The sequence below is a fragment of the Cavia porcellus genome, unplaced genomic scaffold (assembly GCF_034190915.1).
Source record: "Cavia porcellus strain 051 isolate PalLab524CR breed Dunkin Hartley unplaced genomic scaffold, mCavPor4.1 scaffold_10, whole genome shotgun sequence".
In the NCBI taxonomy this organism is placed as follows: Eukaryota; Metazoa; Chordata; class Mammalia; order Rodentia; family Caviidae; genus Cavia; species Cavia porcellus.
The window spans coordinates 32,251,173-32,266,939 of NW_026947493.1; the positions used below are offsets into that span (position 1 = coordinate 32,251,173).

The 15,767-nt window shown below is 40.4% G+C and overlaps 1 protein-coding gene across 2 annotated transcripts; it reads right to left on the minus strand.

Moving 5' to 3' along the window:
- Window positions 1-800: 800 nt before the first annotated feature.
- On the minus strand, window positions 801-15,764 carry Mettl6 (methyltransferase 6, tRNA N3-cytidine). 2 transcript variants are annotated; one of them, XM_003479982.5, is made up of 6 exons: window positions 15,601-15,764; window positions 14,464-14,831; window positions 13,606-13,740; window positions 9,959-10,129; window positions 2,392-2,533; window positions 801-1,141 (listed from the first exon to the last, which is right to left on the minus strand). In XM_003479982.5, exons 2-6 carry the CDS (start codon window positions 14,716-14,718, stop codon window positions 1,005-1,007), a joined length of 840 nt encoding a protein of 279 aa, XP_003480030.2. In that variant the 5' UTR covers window positions 14,719-14,831; window positions 15,601-15,764; the 3' UTR covers window positions 801-1,004. The 2 variants fall into 2 exon arrangements, with proteins under 2 accessions (XP_003480030.2, XP_012999453.1); XM_013143999.3 differs by lacking the exon at window positions 2,392-2,533.
- Window positions 15,765-15,767: the final 3 nt, after the last annotated feature.

Sequence of the window (15,767 nt, forward strand, 5' to 3'; positions counted from 1 at the left end):
AAAAAAAAAAAAAAAAAAAGAATGCTGACTAGGCTCAGCAGCCTGCTCTGTCTCTCTCTTGAGGAGTCACAATGATTTGTTCTGATTCTCTTGAATCATGACAACTATTACCCGGCCTGCTCCCCACCAAGACTCCCCTCTCCAGATGTGGTGCCGGGGGTTGAAAGGCCCTCGCTTGCTGCAGGTACTGTGGAGTCATGTATTCAAGACTATGTTTTCATTAACTGCTTTCTGCAGAAAGACACACAAAATCTTTCAGAATCAATTTTTGTGTTCGGACTGAAAGAATTCTGACTGTATTTTGTAATGTTAAAGTCGTTGTACAGCAGTGCCGGGAGACAGGTCAGCAGACCACTTTCAGATTTCTTTGTATTTCAGTGCTCGCTACTTTGTTTTGGCCTCACCATTCCCCTACCATTGTCTCGTTTCTCAATACGGAACTGGGCTCGTCCATTCTGATACCCATTTGTAGCTCTAAAATTCTAACGTGAACTGGGTGTCAGCTGTATTCCTGGAGAAATGCCATTGGACAGATGTACACAAATGAACTGGAGGGAAAAAAATGTACTAGAGACATGGGAAAGAGAACAACCCTTCAAGCTAAAAATACATGTGGAGGTGTTATTTTAGTGTACTCAGCCTCATTTTTCTACAGGGTTGTCTGCTATGCTACCTGGGTCACACTGAAGAGTCACATGAATAATGATAAGAATCTCTTAAAGTGTCCCGGCATTCTTGGGTCTTCCTTGATAGAATTTTACAGCCATACAACATGGCTAAACTACGTTACACCATGAAACTTTCCTTACTTTCAGGCTCCTGAGTTTTATTTGCACTTACATGATATAAACATACAGTCTTCCTTTTTAAATATAAAATTCTCTTTCTCATTTAAAAATTAAAACATAAACACAAACCAAAAAAAGAGTGACTCTTATTAAACTCTGCTCTTCAAGGGGAGATACAATCGCCAACCTGGTGATGCAAGGCCATGGGCTGGGGTCCTACGGTTTTCGAAATTTGCTCTGGAGGAAAACTCTGGGCACACACAGGCCCTCTTTCTTGTTCACTGTCTCCCGGAAGACATACTCATTTACCACTTCTTCATAACCTGCACCCTCAAAGAGCTGAGCCAGGAATTCTGTAAGACAAGTAGGTTGACAATGCTCAAAGACTTGGTGACATAACATTTGCTTCTGCAATGCTTAGGAGGAGGAGAGGGGAGCTGAAGAGGACTTTGTAGTTTTTTATGTAATGAAAATGTCGATGCTAAAATTTAAAGTTTTTTTTTTTTAAAAACTGACACAACTACTTCTTATGGTCTTACACCCAGATAGAAATAACAAATTAAACAACTTAATCAGTAATACTAAAAGGATAACCTGGAATACATTCAGATTGTCCTATTAATGAGTTACAAATATAAAAGTCTGATTAAAAAGAAACAAAATCCCAAACTGAATAAATTCAAAGTCTGCCTGTGCTCAAGTGCTTTACACCAAGCACCTCATTTATCCCGAGGAGTAGGAGCTTCTGTGACCAGAATGGGAACAAACATCACCTAGTGGTGATACATCCTCAGAAAATCCCACCTCCACAATATATCACTACATATTAAATGAAACAAGGACACATGGGTAAAGAATAAAGAGTGCTATTTTGAAGGGCACGCCCTTACACGTTCTGTAGACATTATCTTCTCAATTATTTATGACTTGTTAATCAGACTTTAGCAAGCAAATATTAAAATACCTCTTCAAATTTGAACCTGACATTTTTATGATTTTGCAATTTTAATGATACTCAGTGATTTCTAGTCTTTTGTATCTAAAAGAATATTCCAAAACATAAAAATATTTGTAAAAACAGATCAAAGATAATTACAGCCCAGATTACTAGGTAGACTTAAAACTAATACTTGAAACACTGGAAGGACTTAAATACAACATTTTCTTATCCAAAATGACTTTCTAGGAATCCCTCTGAAATAAAGATGTATATTTACAAAAGATCCAATCATTTTTATTGCAAAAGACTCCTTGCCTCTGTAACCTGGAAAAGTAATCTCCAGGGACTTTACTACCTTGTTGACTTTTGATAGAACAAAGTGAAGTTGGCTTTCTCTCCCCGCTTTTCCACCGCGGCTCACACAGGGCATCCAGACATAGTTATGTTGACCGCAGGCTCACTAAGTGGACGCCACCACCAGAGCCAGCTGCAGGCTCCCCAAGGGCAGGGGCAGCGTTGGCAGTGTGTGTGGCAGCACTTCTCACGGGATCTTGTGCATATGTACCAGGCATGGCTGCAACCCTCCCCAACCAGCCGAACAGTTACAAAGCAAGTAGACAGAAGGAAAGAACATATTTTAAGGATAGATTCCATTTATCTCACCCTCAGTGAAAAAATATGATCTGGTTCCATCTTGTCTAACATAAAAGTTTTCTCCAAGTTTGCTGCTGGCTTTGAACCTAAGCATGGTGTGATCATACAGCCCATAGTCACGGAACAAGATACTTTTCCCCGGTTTCAACACCTACAAAATAAAAGCAGGCTGCATAGAACTTGTGGAACCGCATCAAATAAACCAGTCTGTGGGAGGAATTAAAATAACTTAGATTTGTGGTGATTATGGTTGGGGCCAGGCTGAAACACCCATAACATGAAGGAAAAGGACGTGTTAATGAAAAGGACATAAGACCTGACTGAGGACCACAATACTGGAGTGTGTTTTAAGCACCATCTAGGGCATTCTAACATCCAAGGTCACAATTAAAACACAAAGATAAACAAAACAGTCCTATCCTCATTAAAGCATACTTCTCCCAACAGCTTTTTGGCCATTTCCTAGTACTCAACTGTCCTTTACGAAAGCATGCCATCGTGGCTTGTGATCCCAGCGTGTTTCCCTCATCTCTAGGTCTCAATGCTGGCGTCACTGTACCACAGGGACACACTGCTCATGCTGACCCTGACCACGCCCCTGCTCATCAGCTTGCCGTTTCTTAATGGACTGCTGCCCAGTTCTGGAAGGAAGGGATGTGACCACTATCCTAATGGGAGAGGAGGGAAACAACAATCGGAAAGGTTGAGAGATTCACTCAGAATCACCTACTAGAGTGGCCGAAGTGTGGGGACAGACACTTTTGCCAGCCCTTGTGAGCAGGAAAGGTATCACTCCATTCTCACTAAGCAGCAAGAGTGCTCAGAAGGGAGGGATGGTTTTCTCCCTCATACTTGTTCAGGTGTGCTGGGCTTCTTGATGCAAGTGAATCATGGGGCCAGAGTGCAACAGGTGAGGGAGGGGCCAGTTCAGGACTGGGCGGCAAGTCCCACATGAAAGCCTTCTGGAGACAGGTACCCAACAGCAGCTGTCTCAGATGGCCACATGCTTCTCAGAACGCCAAGTGGGCCCCATAGTGGCCCTTGCTTTTTACATGGAAAGTCTTACCAGTACCAGCAATATTTACATGCTGTCAGTAAAGAAAAATCCTTTTAGATAAAAGCATTCTTACCTTGGAAGAAAAGCTAAGTTTTCAAATGTTAATAATTAAGAAGGAAAAGTTTTAAAAAACTTAGTTCACATGGGACTTAGTCTTCACTTCTGAAGGAAGGAAAGGCTGCCTGGGACAGAGGAAAGAACACTCACTCAAGACCCCAGAAACATGATTCAAACCCCAGTCTTTCCCTTTACCTAACTGAATGCCCTTGAGCAAGCACTTTCACTCCTCAGAATGTGCTCTGATCTGTAAAATGGTAATTATGATACTGCTGCCTCCTTTGACCCAGACATGACACAGTTAACCAGGTACTTCCTAGTATCATGCTATTTCTTTCAATGATGCCAAGAAGCAGGTATGTTAGGTACAGTTATACCCACTAACAATAAATGTGACTTACTTGCCTGACATCTCAAGGCAAGTCAGTGACATACAGAAGGTCAAAATTCAGGTCTTCTGATGACAAAGTTGGCATATTTTGCTATTCTATTAAAAAACCAAACTGAAACAAACCAAACTGAGAGGGAAGCCAGGCATGGTAATGCATGCTTGTTAATCCCAGGTACTTGGGAGGCTGATTAGGAGGCTGAGACAAGAGGATCATAAGTTCTAGGTCAGCAGGGGCTACTTAGCAACACACTATCTTAAAAAAAAAAAACTTTAGCTTTTTTGTTTGTTTGTTTTTGCAACACAGGGTCTCAACTATACAGGCCAGGATAGCCCTGAACTCACTCTGTAGCCCAGGTTGACCTAAATTTACAGCAATTCTTGCTCAGCTTCCGAGTCTTGAGATTATGTCTGGCTTGGAAATTTAATTTTAACTTTAAGATTGAACAACTTGGAGTAGTAAGATGTGTACAATGGCAGCTGATCACTGTGACTGTTTATGTCAGGCTTCGGAGCATCCACAGGGTATGTCTCAACAGGAGTCGAGAACTGCTTTCCCTCTAATAATCTCCTGATTCGCGCACCATTTCACTCAGTGAAACCAGCTGCTGATGGCACAGACCTCATCCCAGATCAGCTGGAAAACAATTTCCACTGGAGAGTAGAAAAGGCAGGTACTGAAGTGCACTATGCTACTAAACAGTGGGACTGGGGACAGTGCAAGTCAATGTTTTCTCTGTTTTTTTTTTTTTTGGTACTGGGGATCGAACTCGACCTCATGCTTATTAGGTAAGCACTATAGCTAAATCCCCAGCTCTAAATTTTTTCTTTTTTAATATAATGTTTCTTACCTACTAAAATATATGTAACATACTACATGTTTTCATGACATGACGTTCAGGAACAGGTGAAAATGACTTATGAGAACAGATCTATAAAACAGTGGCTACCGGGGCTGGGGATTTAGCTCAGCGGCATAAGCGCCTGCCTTGCAAGCAGGCAGTCGTGAGTTCGATCTCTGGTACCGATAAAAATGAAAAAAAAAAAACAAAAAAACAAAAAAAAAACAGTGGCTACCAGGGGTGTCAGGGTTGGAAGAGAGGGAAGCTCTGGGAAGCTTATAGAGGTTCTAGAAGAATTCTGTACCTAGGTCAGTGGTGCTGGACCTATGGCATGTGTCCACAGTAAGCATGCACAGCCCTCTTCTATGATGACATTGTGAGTTGTACTTTTTTGCTAAATTAAAACCTTAGTATTTAAGTGTAATTGCAGTGTTGAAACTCTGTGATTAATAAGTGGGTTTTTAAAAGGTTCACCATCACTGATCCACATAGTGTTTACAAGTGTACACACATATTAAAAAAAACCCTCTGATTGAATACAGTGGTACCTTGGTTTATGAACTTAATTCTTTCCATGATTCTGGTTGCAAACCGACTTGCATGAGAACCCAATTAAATCTCCCCATAAGGTCAACATTGAACCTAACCACTGAATTTGATGTGGTTTTCAACCAATTATGTTTGTAATCAGAATTGTAGAAAGGATTAAGTTCATGAACCAAGGAACCACTGTACTTAGAATTGTGGGACTTATCACATAGTATTAAGCTTCAAAAAGCCCACAAAAATCTAGGTACTGGGCTGGGGTTTGGCTGAGTGGCATAAGTGCCTGCTTGGCAAACGCGAGGTTATGAGTTCAATTCCCAGTATGAAAAAAAAAAAAAACAGGTACTATGCATTAGCTGTAAATTATATATTGAATCTTCCGTCCACTTTCAGATCTAGAATATCATCAACAGTGCTGCGTCCACCTATGTCCTGCTGCTCCTCTGCACCATTCCCTTGCCCTCCTCTAGAACAGAATTGCTAGAGTACAAGGCCCAAACGGCCTAAGATTAGAGCTGGGGGGGGGGGGTAGGGCCATCATTTTAAACAGAAAACAAAATTACAACTTTATGTTCACTGCTTCAAGTGGGAACTTAGCACTCTTTAATTATAAATTAGGCAACTAAAATTTTTACACTAAAGAAAACCAGAGAGCCTCACATCCCTGTACAATTCTTGCAAATACCTTAACCTCATTCCCCACTACTTCAAAATCATGGAACTTATTAGCTCTACCACTAGAGATCTTGCTAATCAATGTGTTAATTGGAAGCATATTAGAGTCTTATTTATTAACAAATTATTAAATATATTTAAATATAGATTTCCTTTACAACCTATTCTAGACAGTTAACCTTCTGAAGAGTCCCTTTTTTATTTTATTTTTGGACAGGGTTTTGGTAATTGTCTAGGTTGGGCTTGCATTTCAAATTCTCCAGCCTCAGTCTCTCAAGAGACCTGGGATTACAGGCTTGTGCCAACAAACCTAGCCAGACTTAATTCTGCTAATCCAATAATGTCTCGTTATGACTTTACTGTATTTTATATTTCACGGGTTACTGAGGTTAGTTTCACGTCCTGTAAGATTATGTGTATCTGTTTATTTTTGTAACCTGTTTTCCATGATAGGTAGAAATTACTCAGTCTAGATATCTTTTATTTATTGTACAGATTGTAAATTACTTTTAGTTTTTTACAATATTGTCTTTTGAAGAATAGAAAACTCCTATTTTATAATCTTTCTGCTTATAATGTTCTGGGTCTTCTTTGAGTTCATTTTCTCCAATCTAATGTCGTATTCTTTTCTGAATTTTTTTTTTCTTTTTTGGTACCGGGGGATAGAACTCATGACCGCGTACTTGCAAGGCAGGCGCTCATGCCACTGAGCTAAATCCCGAGCTTCTTTTCTGAATTTTTAAAGTTTCTGTCTTTTTATCCAAGTCTTTAATTCAGCTGGGAATAATTTTTATATAAACTGTGAGTTTGAAGCCAGCCTGAACTAATATACTTACTTCCAGGTGTGGTAGTGCATTTATACTTTGGGACATGGTAGGTAGACATTTTCTGGATCATTCTACAAAAAATAAATCTACACCAAGCTTTTCATATTACTAACTTGTGTAAGTATGCACTGCATGAAAAATTTTCATAGGGTTCTGAAATGTGTGTTACAATTGAGAAATTGAAATTTTTTTTTTTACATTCACAGGGATGTGACCCAATATGCTTTTCTGCTCCCCATTTTATTTTGAGACAGGGTTTCACTAGTAGTTCAGGCTGGCTTAAAACTCACAGCAATTCATCTACCTCAGCCTCCCCAGTGCTGTGATTACAGGTATGTGCCACCATGCCCACCAATGCATTCTTAAACATAGGCCAATTGAAGACTTCTCTGTGTTGGGCCTATGTTGGGCATAGCGGCATACACCTGTAATCCTAGCACTTGTGAGGCCGAGGGAAGAACACTGCTGCAAGTTCAAGGCCAGCCTGGACATAGTAAGTTTAAGGGCAGTTTGAACTACATGTTATTTTACAAATACGAATGAAATCAAAATGACTAAGGTGAATGAAATCAAGTATGAATATGAATGAAACCAAAATAAGCTACAAAAATCGCACCGATGTGAACTGCCTCTACTATGCAAATGTGTGCAAGAAAGGTCATATGATACTGAAGGCTCCCACATTCTGTATTTATAGCTACACCCCAGTGAGTTCTTTCCTGTTTTCTGAGGTTACAATGATGACAGAAGGCTTTTCCTCATTGCTTACACACATGGGGTTTCTCTCTGGTGTGAGTTCTTTCAGGTATGTGAAAATACCTAGAAGTGAAGGCTTTCTCACAGTGCTTATTCACGCAGGAATTCTTCCCTGCGAATTATGTCTACGAAGCATACCGCTATCTGTGAAGGATTTCCCACTTGGTGACATACATAAGTCCACACTATTGAATTCTTTCAAGTCTATAAGTGTGTTTGTTATCAATAAAGGGCTTCCCACATTACTTACATACACAGGGTTTCTCTCCACTGTGAGTTCTTTCATGAATATGAAAATAGCTGGAAGTGAAGGCTTTCTCACAGTGCTTACATGCATACAATTTCTTCCCACTGTGATTTCATGTCTATGAAGTATACTACTACCTGTGGATTTCCCACACTGCTGACATATACAAGGTTTCTCCACACTGTGAATTCATGTTTACAAATGTTTATCAATAAAGGGCTTCCCATATTGCTTACATACACAGGGGTTCTGTCCAGTATGAATTCTTTCATGTACTTAAAGATAACTGCATGTACAGAATGCTTTCCCACATGGCTTACATAAAGATATTCTCTCCAGTGTCTTTTCATGTCTCTGTAAGTTACTGGATCGAATGGATGTTTTCTCACATTGCTTACATTCATAGGCTGTCTCCCCACTGTGCATTCTTTCATGCATTTGAATATAACTGAAGAACTAAAGGCTTTCTCATTGCTTACATTCACAGGGTTTCTTTCCAGTGTGACTCCTTGCATTATGAAAGCAGTGTGAATAACTGCAGGTTTTCCCTCGATATCTGTATCTACATAGATCCAGATTTTTTTGGTATTGGGACTTGAACTGATGACCTTGTGCTTGCCAGGAAGGCACCGTACCACTGATACAGTTTTCTTTTTTTTTTGGTTGTAATACTGGGGATTCTTTTCTTTTCGAGACAGGGTCTATGTAGCCCAGGCTCCTGTCTCAGCCTCCCAAGTGCTGGGATTACAGGCTTACACCACTATATCTGGTTTACTTCTCCAAATTTCAGATCTGAGTTCTGATGATGATCCTGAGCTGTGATGGGCATATTTAGTGATGAATGGCCAATCTGGATTTCTCTACACATAAGCCTTTCGCATGGTTTTAAACCAGGTTTCCTGTTCACATTAGGATTTGGAATCTAACTGAAGATTTCTCCACATGGACTCCCTAGAAGATACTGGCAGAATCTTTCTACCTCCTGACTTCTTAAAATTTCTCCTAGAATTTTTATTGTAAATGCATAGTTCAATTAGGGAAGAATATAAAATATATCCATGAACACAATATTTCTCACAGCATCAATTTAACAACCTTCAATAGTTATATATAATTTACTATCTTATATATATGTCAGATTCAGTCTTAGATAGTTTTCATTATTATATTACTACCCAGAAAGATTCTTTAGCCAAGCATGGTGGTGCATGCCTATAATCCCAGCACTTGGGAGGCTGAAGCTACAGGATCATTGCAAGTTTGGGACCAGCCTGGGCTACAAAGTGAGCTCAAGGCTAGCTTGAACTGCACAATAAGACCCTGTCTCAAAAAGACCCCCCTCCCCAAAAAAAAAGAAAAAAGAAAAAAAGAAAAAGAAAAGGGATCAAACTCATGACCTTGCACTTGCCAGGAAGGTGCTTATGCCACTGAGCTAAATCCTCAGCTCTACATTTTCTTTATATTATCTGTTAATCTTACATGCAAAGACAGATTCAATTTACGGCTGCAATTTGCTGGCCTCTGATGATGTGATACTAGAACATGGTAGGCAAATGAACTGATACATATGTCATGTATATACACATATCCTCTCTCCCCTGCACAAAAGGCCTAAATGGGAAACAATCAGTCTTGAAAACAGGAGATCAAAAATGCCAGCCCTAATCAACCTGTCCTGACCCTGCCATTCGTCACGGTTCTCTTTGAGCTCTTTGAATTCAATGGCTGCTCTGTATGGCAGCTAAGCCTTACAGACTAATTGGGGCTGGCATTTTTGATCTCTAGCTTTCAAGGCTGATTTTTTTTCCAGCTAGGACTTATTTTCAAAGAAACACACTACACAGTTTTTATTTCTATAGATCTAGATCTTCATGTTTACCAGGCAAGTGTTCTACCATAGAACTAGATTCCAACCTTTTTTGAAACTTTTTAAAAGTCCGGGGTGTGTCTGTGGATGACGGACATGCAGACCAGCAAACTGAGAGGGGAATCCTCAACCTGGATGTGGGTGGCACCATGGATGTGAATTTTTATGCAAGAAAACTCCTCACCACCTACTGACTGCACAGGCTACATAGTGAGAGTGGAGTCTCTGACTCTGGACAGTACCCTGGCCTCAGAGGGAGAGTAAGTAAGGGATCAAGGTGGGCACCTCTTAAGCATGGGTCCCGAATTACTAACCTTGTAAATGTTTTGTAACACAAGGTGCATTTTATCAGGGTGAACAGCTGAAAGCACAAATATCAACATGACAACGTCAACAGACTCTCGTGGTACATGACCCAGAAGGTCATCTTTAGTGAGGTCACACTGAAATACCTGGCATTTTTCTGCAGTATAGAGTGGATTTTGCTAGAGGGAAAAAACAAAAACAAAACAAAAACTTAATTACAATAATATAGCATTGAAAGGCGATCCTATGCAGTGCTAGACAAAAATGATCACTATTACTAGGTAAAGCTGAACAATGAATTGTTCACATATAAAATATGATTTTTAGCAAACAATTTTTAACTGAGATAATAAAACTGGCCTCAGCTCTCTTAATCCTCCTCTGAACAGATTTCTCCTTCTGAGAAGCACATCCAAATTCCCTAAATTGGGTGCTCCCATATTTTTTTCTGGGATAGATTTGCCCTTGATGCAGCAAGGGTTTCTAATGCAGCATTTTTTTTTTTTAATCGGTACTAGGGATTGAACTCCCGACCACACACTTGCAAGGCAGGTGCTTATGCTGCTGAGCTAAATCCCCAGCCCTGCAAGTGTTTCTAATACATACTGTGTTTCTAACACATACTGGTTATAACTCATGTTTAAAAATATCATGAAGAAAAATATAAACTTTTCTTTCATCTAAACAAGGACCTGAATAGACATAAAAAGTTACTAGGTAGGAAAATTCAGTATTAAAAGATGGCAATTCTACTTAAAGCTTCACCTACGCATCCAATGCAATCTCAACAGAATTTCAATAGATTTATAGAAACTTCAATCCATTTTATCTGGAAGCAAGAATCAATTTTTGTAATGAAGGAGATACACTGTTGTTATGGCTTGTGTTATGTCCCCCCAAAGACTCATGTAGTCATAGGGGTTTTTTTTCTGGAGGTGACTGAATCAGAATGTGTGATTGATTTGTAGAGCAATGCTGGGATTAAGGGTTCAAGGATTAAGGGTGGCTGACTGCTGAATCAGTCCAATGACTAGAATGAAATGTCCTAATCCCAGTAGATTAGATACAATATAAGGGACAGAAAGAAAAGAGGCTTGTCTTGCTCATTTGTTGCTTTTGCTGCTTTTTGCTGCCATAAACTATTGCCCCTCTGCCATCTGCCAACCCATCTTGAAGCCAGTGGATTATGGGTTGAAACCTCTACACACTGTGAGCTAAATAAACCTTTCCTCCCTTAACTTGTGGGTATTGCGTACTTTGTCTCAGCAACAAGAAAAGTAACTACGACACTGTTACATATCAAAACACGGTACAAAATGTAGTAATAAAATGTGGTTTGAGGATTAGGACAAAGAGCTCACTTTGAGACATAATAGAGTCCTAAAGCACACTGGTGTGTGTGCAAATTTGGTATTTTATGACTAAAATACAAAGGATGATTAGTAAAAAGGCAGGTAACGAGTCATATAACTTACTGTGTCCTGACAACTGGCTACCCAGATCACTGACAGACTTCCAAATCTGGCTCAGAAAGGAATAGATGAGGAAAAATATAGCTCCCATTCTTACAAGAAAATACCTTGCAAATAAATGACTTTTTTGTGAACAACAACAAAAAAAAAAGATAACAGAATCTATCATCTCAAAATCTGTCTAAAAAATGGATGAGGAGTTTGATCCCCGGTACCCAAAAAAAACAAAAAACAAAAGGATGAGGAACTAGATATTGGCATGTTGCTAAAGTGTCCCCCACACAACATTTGTTAATGGCAAAAGTAAATATTTTTACAGTGGATTAATCAGACAGCTACTACTTTAATCCAGTGATTAAAACTAATATCACTTTAGTGAGATCACCAAGCATTACTGCCTCCTGACAAGAAACAAATAAGCAACATACAATAACACCTATCAAATTATTTTTTGCCAAAAATTATTTAAGTATAATTTTTAATTTATAAGAAATACAGAAATAGAGGGACACCCTAAATAATAATACAAAAAAACAACTAGACCAATTTGGAATGTGAGACTTTAATATACAAAGAGGCCTTGAGGCCTTCTAAAAGTCAGTGTCGGCTGGGAAAAAAGATAAGGGATAGGACATGAGTATTTTAAGCTAGAAAAATTTAAATGATGTAACAGAAGCATAAGAAGTAGATCTTAGTTGGATTAAAAACAGTTGAAAAGCCATCTGGAGCTACCTGGGAAAATCTGAATCTGGAATGGGTACTAGTAAGATATTGGAGGATTACAGTTATGCTTAGCAGGTATGATAAAGTAACACAGAAAGGCCTTACTTTAGGGAAGACATACACAGACATATGTATTTAGGAGTGAATCTTGATGTTTAAAAGAGTTCACCAAGAGTCTGGGAAGAGGGCTGAATAGTAAGCAGCAGAGTAAACAGCCTCTCTGAGAAAAACAGTCCAGATCCTGGAATATAGCATTCTGGAGAAGACAAGGAGGAAAGAAGTGGGTCCCCTCAACCCAGGAAGAAACTAAAGTCAGAATTGAAGCCCGCTGAGAGAATAATAAAAACAAGAAAAACTTAGACAGAAGAAGGCAGTAGCTGGTGGCGCTCTCACTGGAGCTAGAACACCGTGCCAGAAGCGCTGTGGGAACCCAGAGACGTGGGGGCACAGTGAAGCTGGTCAAGCCCAAGGCCTTGGCGGGGAGACGCAGTGGCAGAGGGGAGCAGCAGACCAGAGAACTGCACTGGCTGGCACTGGGTATGTGGAACTCAGTTCTTCCACGGTAGTGGGAGATAGACTGGGCACCATTTTGGAGTCCGGCAGAAGAAGCTGGGGACAGAACTACAGCCAGCTTCCTGGAAACTGTTTGCGCTGAGTCCTGCCCCTCTGCGCTGTCCAATAGCTACTGCCAGGTTTCCCTAAAGCTATCTGTAACCAACCCCACCAGCCCAGCCACACTGCACACTAAGGTGGTAAAGACTCCCTGTGGTTAGCCAGCTCAGAAGAGTGCGGTCAACCTGCCCGCCCCTGCTTATACTCCAGTAGCCACCGAGCAAACTGGGGAAAGCATCAATCCCTAGTCAACACACTTCAGAGTAATTATAACTAATACAGGAAGTACCAGGGACCCCTGCTACCCACTTGTTGGGAAGAAACCAGGAACACGACAACAGGAAGAAGCAAAAGGCAGTCTCTGGCCTGCAACCCAAGCAGTGCTGGTCCAGATGTAAACATAGAAGAGATCAGGAGTTGCACACCTGCAGTTTTTGAAGCAACAGCAACTGAAATAAAGAAACTACATGACCTATAAAAGAACTTAAAACAGAAATACTATTACAAGTAAAAGAAGATATGAGAAACATAATAAAAGAATTGCTAAGTACCTCTAAAGAAGACACAGACGAAAGAATAGACATAAAAAAGGTGGGAAACAAAAGTAAAGACAATTCTATAAACGAAAAGTGTACAGTGCATAGGTCTTGCTGTAATAATTTTTCCTACATTCCTTGATTAAAGCTGTGTTTATGTGTTGGGCATGTATGTGAAAGGAAACCTATACTTGCAATGATTTTAGCTGGTTAGCTCTAGGGAAAGGACTGGATTTAGGAAAATGGGGACAGAGGGCAAGTTGAACAAATCCAAGAAAACAGAAATACAAAATATACAGGTGGCACACCAACCTTAACATATTCGACTGCTCTTGGAGAAAAATCACAGGCATAGGCAAAGATATTCAAATCTTCCTCTAAAAGAGGGAATAAACAGTTTCCAACTCCACAACCAGCTTCAAGAATAGTCAATTTTTGACCTTCAAACTAAGGAAAGAGAACCCAAATTATAATAATTACATATGCATAATGACAACATCCAGAAATTAAGAGTCAAATCTCCCATCCAGCAGGGCAGACAATAATAAACAAGAAAACTCACAAGCAAAAGTCCATACCAGTACTTAATTTATTATTACTCAATACTGGATAATTTGGAGTGGAGGAAAAAACTAGTAGACCAGCTAACTGAAGAGACTCTGGAACAAATCTGCATACAAATCTAAACTCCTCCTCTGCCCCTGAATTCTATCCTTGGGCCAATCAAACAGCTCTGGCCCTTTCACCTGCAAATGAGGACAATACTAACAGACATCACAGAATTCCTATGGAGCTTCAGAATTCCTACAAAGCTAATAAAGCTTAAATGAGAGAACAGGTATTAAGTTCATAGGAAAAGGCCAAGCTAAATAGTTCATTAACTATCATTATTTCAAGTGTCATTGAAGTTCAGATTATGAATATTTAATGTTTATAACTTTCAGTTTAATTTTTAAAAAATAGAAAACAACCACTATAATTCCTTTTATGTATTAACCCAGAAATTACTAAAACTACTTGAGCAGTGCGTTTCTCTTCAAAGGTGCAAAATATTTTGATAGGCTCCATAAATTTCCTATTTCACATTCCCTTCAGGAATGCAACAAAATATTTCTCTTCAATACATTTTTTAAAAAGAACAGTTCAGGGAGAGGTGAAATACCAGCTTACCTCCCTACATGATTTTAGCTCTTCAAATTCTCTGGTGGTCCAGTGTCTATTTTTGAAAAAATTGGTACTATTTCTTTTGTAAAAGAGGTCCCAGTTTTTCTGAGCCTCATCTTCCAGTTTTTGCTGTTTAAAATCAGACACCAAAGCTTGATCACTTTGCAGTTTCTCTTTTTCTTCAGAAGTGAGGATCCTCGCTTGTAATCCTTTTCTTTGCAAGGAAGCCATCTCACAAGTGGATGGTAACACATTTAACATTGGTTCTCCACCTTATAATTTGAGAATACATGCTGATATTGAAGACCCAGGGTTTCCTCTAGGATGCTTTTTTTTCCCAAGTAGTTTTCACACCTCAGTGTTATAGAAGGTGCCTTGAAGGAAGAAAGAGATTCTGGTTAGTGGTTCTAGAACATTCTCTCCAGAACACAGAAGGTGCGGTTCCAGAATAGTCTCTTATGACACTGGTTTAGTTGTTCTACATCAGAACTCTGATGCTGGGTTCAATTCACGAAATATGAGACACCACACGGCACTACACAAAACCCGACCTGCTCTAGGTAGAAAGGTTACAGAGACCAAGACTCAGTTCTTACTTTAAAAGCGCTTACATTCATGGCCGGGTCAGCCTGGTGCACTGAACTCTGACACAAACCAGAACTGATCAACTATGACAATAAAATCGGTTCCGTTTCATAAAAAAACAAAACAAAACTCCCACGAATTGACAGATACCCCTGGACAAAAATACTCAATTTCAGTGCCCGTGAAGAGCGACTTAACAAAACAGCTACCTGCGCAGAAAGCGGGGAGTCAACTGCCAGATAAAGTGGGATTATCGTTTCCCTCGGAGGAGACGGCGCTAAGTGTAGCGGCCTGAAGCTTTGATTGTACTCATAAGAGGCTGTCGCAAGAACCAGGAGCCGTCGCTTTCCGGGACTGAGGCCCTCGCAATGGCCACCACGGCCCGAAGGAAGTGACCCTGAGGCTCGCGCTAAGGTCCTGGGGAGCCACCTTTTCCAGGCCATTCGGGATAATGCAGGCCGCGCTGGCCCCCGGGACCTATGGAGCCACACTAGCTACCAGACGCGCGCCACGCTACTCGCACGCTCGGGGTTCACCGTCATCAGCTCTCGGGTTTACCTCTATGGCGGGGCAGTGTGCGCTCACTGCTCAGCCATGCCCAGCTCTAGGAAGTGGAATCTGGGAACCGCCAGAGAAACACCGGAACCCAAACAGGATGCTACCAGAACTCGGAGCTCCGCTGGGTTCTGGTGGACTCCTCTCGCTGTGGCACCGCCCACACTACT

Bases quoted from the DNA above. Each gene is read 5' to 3' on its own strand.
- Mettl6 (XM_003479982.5), bottom strand. From the start codon at position 14,718: ATGTTAAATGTGTTACCATCCACTTGTGAGATGGCTTCCTTGCAAAGA. The intron at 10,130-13,605 runs GTTGGTGTGCCA...TTTTCCCTCTAG, and splicing joins GAGCAGTCGAATATGTTAAG to CAAAATCCACTCTATACTGC. The intron at 2,534-9,958 runs GTTAGTAATTCG...TTTATTTTGTAG, and splicing joins TGTTACAAAACATTTACAAG to GTGTTGAAACCGGGGAAAAG.